The sequence below is a fragment of the Amborella trichopoda genome, chromosome 12 (assembly GCF_054954075.1).
Source record: "Amborella trichopoda isolate Santa Cruz 75 chromosome 12, AtrichopodaSantaCruz75HAP2 v2.0, whole genome shotgun sequence".
NCBI lineage: Eukaryota > Viridiplantae > Streptophyta > Magnoliopsida > Amborellales > Amborellaceae > Amborella > Amborella trichopoda.
In genome coordinates, this window is record NC_142347.1 from 42,325,883 (window position 1) to 42,331,882 (window position 6,000).

Here is a 6,000-nt window from a genome sequence, read left to right on the forward strand (position 1 = left end):
TAAATTGAACATAGCCATACAAGAAGTGTCAAACTAACCTGTACACAACACATAGCTTAGAACATCTAAAACCTGTCTAAGCTATATAAAAGCACTACGGGGCATGTCTTAAAGCGTTGGCATGCTTCTGTTACTTGATTAGCAGAGATTAAGTTCTTCTGGATTATTATTTTTTTTGGTGATAGCTCTCTAACAAACTTGGAGCTTGAGTAAAATTGGGAGTCTTGTTAAAAACGAAACATCCATGTGCAAAGCAGTATGCCTAAGCTTTAGTAAATTGGAAACATGAGGAAGATTTGCATACAGAGAACTGAAGAAGATATACCAAGTATCATCTAAACTATCAGGATCCAACACTTCATCAGAAGATTACAATATTTTCAGTAAATCAAGTATGAAGCGCTTTTGTTCCATAAAATGGCCACCTCATTTAAGTCTAAAAGAAGAGCTAGTTGGTTTCTCAGCAAATAGGTGCGTTATCCAAAACAAATTAATTCAAGAACATGGAAAGTTGCCATCACCATGTGCCTTCTGAGGTAGATGATAGTTTCATTTTAACAATGTTGATGATAAGGCCAAACATGATCCCCCCTAGAAAATAGCAACTCTCCTTCAAACATTGTGCAACCTGTCAAAACAATTTAAATAATTCACTTTTACAGGGCTAAGCTACAAAAGTATCAACAATTATGAATTTATCAAAAAATTGATAGTACAATATTTAAACTCATTACAAGTCATAATGCAAGTACTCTCTGTAGTACCTCTGATAATGAAAATACTCTTTGCAGATGAGGTACTTCCATTAGAGGCCAAATAATCCACCAAACGGAAAGAAACCAGTTGCAAGAAAGATACCACCAACTTTTACAATTCAAAATCAGCATTATGGCCATCTGCAAATCAAAGATAACGACAACATAACATGCTAATAAGTTCAGAGAGGCATGTGATTGTGAAATTGAAGTTGATGAAGGCCACAATAATTTTTGGAGAACTTACCCATGCCACAAACTGAGAACATCTGAAAATCCATTCATGATGTGATGAAGTTTTTCCATGAAAATCTTTGTTTAAAAGGCTACATATATCCCATAATGATATGCATATTTCAAAAGCAGGTACTATGTGCAGCAGTGTTAGGCCTGTTCTCCAAATTGACATCTGTTGCACCTGAAAAAAGAGATACGAATGCCATAAGCAATAAATTTTATTTCTACAACAATAAGAACTACATAGACTTTGGATTACTTATGGTTTATATGAGCATATATCAGAACCCTCATTAAATGCATAAAGGCAATTAGCAGGAAACCATATGCATGAATTATGTTTGGTGCACGAAAAAAAAAGAGGAAATGTGATACTTGAAAAATTCCAAATTGTAGTGATATACGTCTACGAAAGTGCTACTTCCCAATGGTTAGTAACAACGGAAGAAGAGGGAGTAGTAAGGGAGAAAGTACATCATAAACTAATGCTAAGAATAACATTAGGAAATTCAACATATTTAATATGTGTTCCATGGGCTTCTAAATGATGACTAATGAACTGCAAGGCATTCATATTAGTGCTTGGATTGTGCTATATCATGGCTGAACTCATAGCTAGGATATGACCAAAAAACTATTGCTTACCATTCACCAAGTTGAGATCCAAATGCGTGCTTTTATATATGAATGTAGCTTTTAGCCAAATGATCTCCCCAATTAAACAACATCAGTTGTCCTCTGGTTCAATTTGGTTCAGAAAGTTTGCACCAAAGAGCTCTACCACTTGGTTTTGAATAATCACAAATCCATCAGAAATTCAGAATACATAAATGTTGATCCCCTCACATATTTGATAGCATGTTCATAATGATCAAATGCAGCATTCACTAGTAGTAAAAGGAAATAAGCTTAAAATATATGTCTTAGTCCCTTAGTTGATTAACTTTCTACACTTACTAATAGAAACTGTTTGGTTGCTTTGTAGATACAAATCCTCAATGCCTGTTTATACTTTTCCCTAAACTGCTATGTAGAATTTATTCAAAGCATCATAGTTAAATAAAGTTATGTTGATCACCAAGTTTTGAGTTGCCCAGACTTGGGGGTTCGCAATTCAAGTTTTATATTGCGATATAAGACTCAGTTCATTGATATTATATATCTTGTTTTATTGTATATTGATATTACATATCTTGTTTTATTATATATTGAAAAGCTTGTATAATATTTTTTATTAATTATATTTCTAAAAGAATATTGTTACAAATGTAATATGTAAGTATAATAACTGGTGTAATTTGATAAATTGCAATATCTACTTTATATTCCTAGCTTTCTATTAAAAGAATTGCACATGAGAAAATGTCTCTTATCTTATACTTTGCCTCAGCACAAAATTCTTTTACACCACATCTATCTTTCTAGAATTTTTGTTGAGGATTGAGATAAAAAATTCAAGAGCCAATGCAAATGACTTTCTATATATTTCAAGAAATTGTTTGTAATGTAGCACATTGATGAGAAAATGAGTAAAATAGGTTTTCTCCAAGATGGAAATTGTTAATACTGGAATCCGACAATGTTAGAATACATATATAACATGATAAACATCATATATAAATCAACTATTTAAGTAAGACAAGCATGCGGCTAAATTATTTTCACAACAGAAACATGTGCATAATAGCTAATGCATACACAATACTTGACAATCACTTTGTTTGATAATGGATGGTATATTCTAAAAAGCAGGCTAGATGCGTATCATGATAAATTAAGGGGTAAAATTGAAAGAAAAGGAAATGGCACTCACACAAATTCTTGAATTTTCTTGTGTCAATCCCAGAAAAGCAATCAACATTATGGTCCACATATTTGCTCCAAATCCAAATATCGTGATCAATGTCAAGGAAAAAATTTCAAAATTTGTTGGCATTGAAAAAAAAATACAAGAGTTTACAACGAAGAATTATATGTTGTCGCAAAGGATATATGTTCTTGAAGCATTCTGAGTAACCAAGATCATCCCATATCTGTTAAAAAACAGATCTACAATGAGAAATTACCAATGAAAATATGCATAATTAACACACTAATCTAGAAAAGGAACAAGAAAACAAGGTGAAAAATGTGAAAATGAAACATACTCCTTGTGCATACAAACATACAAAGAACCCTATATTCTTATACATAGACACATACATTGATCCATAAATATACGCATACATGCATACATCCGTATACATATACATACATACATATACACACAGGTTGCAGGAGTTGCAGAAAAAGAAAAATATTGCATTCGCGATAAAATGAACCGTTCTCAATAAAAACACATGTGCCCACTGAAAATGAGAAATACCAACAGTACAGAAGAGAGACCTACGATTTTTAACCTCTCCATAATGCATAAGAATTTCTTCATGTGCGTACATCATTTCTATGTACATACTGGAAGTCTGAAAATGAAATGCCCTCATTTATTCATACATAGTCACGTACAAAAGCGAGTGAATTCTTATGGATACACACCCAAAAAAAAAAAACTAATAAAAAACTAATGCTTTAAAGAGCAATATTGAACCATTATCCATGAAAGCATATGTGAACTTCCAAAAATAGCAAAGAATTACAGAGCGAAGAGAAAAGAAACTAAAAACATAGCATTCGAAGCTTACCTCTGGCGACTGCGGACATATGAAATAGAGGAAACCCATCTCTCTCTCTCTCTCTTCCCACTCACTGAAGTTAAGAGCGCGCAAAAGCGGGAACCACTCTTCCCCGTATGAAAGTAACTGACACTGTTGAACAATTGAATTTGAGGTATTTTGTATATGGAGAAGATGACTAGAATACCCCATTCTTTTATCAAAATAACCATGTCACTGTTATCTTTATAAGAATGACAAAACGCTCCTATATATTTTAATGGAATGTCTCCAAAGATCTTTTGGAGATCATAATCAGTCCCACCCCATCAGATGCCAAATTAGATAGCTTTTCAAAAAAAAAATTTATTTTTTTTAGATATTTGTGTTTCTTTAATGACATTCTTACAACCATCCACTTTGAAATAGATTCGGTTTCATATGGCCGGCCAAGCCCGCATATATAGAAATGCGGGTTTATTAATAAATTTTTTTTTAAAATGGATTTTGGACTTAATTTTTAAAGATATGTAATCTCTAACATAGATATCACGAATATGAAAAAATAAATAAATGTTAAAAACTAGAAATAATAATTCTACTAAGAAAACATTTGGACCATTAGTTTCTATTGTTTTTAGATGGAACACCCATTTGCATCCATCTTTAAGATGGATGCTTTACACTTTTTGGACCGCATAGTAGTCATGCCGCCAAGCTCGCATGAAACAATTTTCTTTTTGAAATTTAATATATAAGAATGATTGTAACTTTGTATCAAAGGTAAATGGCCTCGTTGTATGTAATCCCTGCATAAAAAGCGTTATATAAAAAGCTCCACCTTGCCGCCCAAAAAATCTACAATCAAATAACCTTAATTTCTTCACTAAATCCAACAAGGTTTAGGTGTGCTCTAAGAGGTACTTACCGCAAGTCAAAACTTCAGGAACCCATACTGTATATGGATCGTTCATTATAATTCTCCAAGTACCGTTATATTTACAACAGTTATCAAGATCTGACTGGGTTGGTAGTCCGTTATCAGATTTTTTATCCTATCTTGAGAGTAAAAATTGGATTTGATAAAAAATAATCAAAACTAATGTTGGATCGCTTAGGCCAGTTTAATCGGCTAGTCAAAGAAAGTGGACAACTTTTCTAATAATATATTATGAGTAATGATCTTATGAGACCCTCCCACACCCATGTGTATAGAACCTCAAAAGATCACCATTAAATATGATACAGATCTCTAGAAAAATTATCACATTGGTGTGAGACTTAACTTTTATAGAGATCTGTGCTACATTTAATAGTTATCCTTTAAGGTCCTACACACATGGGTGTGGGAGGGTCTCATAGGATCATTACTCATATATTATATATTTTTAAAGAGAAATGATCCTATAGGATCTTTTTCCACCCATGTTTGTAAGACCCTAAAGGATCACCATTAAATTTGGCACAGATTTATAGACAAGTCACGTCCCGCATCTATGTAATAACTTTTCTAGAGATCCATGCTAACTTTAATGGTGATCATCTGGGGTCCTACATACATAGGTGGGGGAGGGTCCTATATGATCATTACTCATTTTTAAATAACTAATTATATTATTTTTTAATATTTTAAAATATAGTCAATTTAGTTCAAGTGACACTTAAATTAATTTTAACTAGATGAGACCCCTCATCGATACAATTGCCAGTCAAATCATGATAACTTTGATATTTATTTTATTCTTAAGGTTCGATCTAAGTCGAAAATGGATTTTCTTGGACTTCTTATATGGTTTGAGTCCCAAACCCCTCAAAATAAGAGCAGACACATGGGTGGGTGAGCTCACCGAGTAATTTTCCATACTATGTATACGTAGAACCTCTGACTTGGAAAAAAAAAAGAAAAGGGGACCAAATTCATGTGAACCCATAAAGGGCGTTGAGAATGTCGCGACAAGAAATGGTTTGGCTATTTGACAAGGGAAAAGTTTTTATAGAGCCTAAGATCTAAACAATCAAATTAGAACCTACCTCAGAACTTTCATGAAGAGGTTGTTTTGATTCCCAAATATCATCAAATTGATCATCTCAATATCAAGATGCATAAACATGAGAAAAAAAAATGGATTTCAAGTTTTGGAAATATTGTATCCTGTAACGTATTTTTTGACCGTCAATTGTCAAGATTTTCAAGTTTTCATATATCTGCTCGATCGACACTATTTTTGAAGCTTTAAATTTTATAAATAAATACAAAAATATAATTTAAGGCTATCACAAAACTTTTCAATATTTTTGGAAATATTGCATCCTATAACACATTTTTGACCGTCAATAGTCAAGATTTTCAAGTTTTC

General features: G+C 32.5%; 1 protein-coding gene across 50 annotated transcripts in view; it reads right to left on the reverse strand.

Annotated features, from left to right (window-relative positions):
* The window catches only part of ABCC13 (multidrug resistance-associated protein 11), a 29,562-nt gene extending 25,760 nt beyond the window's left edge, over nucleotides 1-3,802 (reverse strand). For 45 of the 50 annotated variants that reach the window (XR_016046603.1, XR_016046606.1, XR_016046601.1 and 42 more), the window contains exons 1-6: nucleotides 3,674-3,801; nucleotides 2,985-3,025; nucleotides 2,806-2,887; nucleotides 1,003-1,173; nucleotides 765-896; nucleotides 522-628 (exon numbers count right to left, since the gene is read on the reverse strand). Coding sequence is in view for 4 of the 50 variants with exons in the window: in XM_020675246.2 (XP_020530905.1) it covers nucleotides 522-628; nucleotides 765-896; nucleotides 1,003-1,173; nucleotides 2,806-2,887; nucleotides 2,985-3,025; nucleotides 3,674-3,712 (572 nt within the window). In the remaining 46 variants the exon portion in view is untranslated. Of the gene's footprint in view, nucleotides 1-521; nucleotides 629-764; nucleotides 897-1,002; nucleotides 1,174-2,805; nucleotides 2,888-2,984; nucleotides 3,026-3,381; nucleotides 3,491-3,673 lie in introns of those variants that run through there. The other 5 variants (XM_020675245.2, XM_088854662.1, XM_088854666.1 and 2 more) reach the window with 5 other exon arrangements.
* Nucleotides 3,803-6,000: the final 2,198 nt, after the last annotated feature.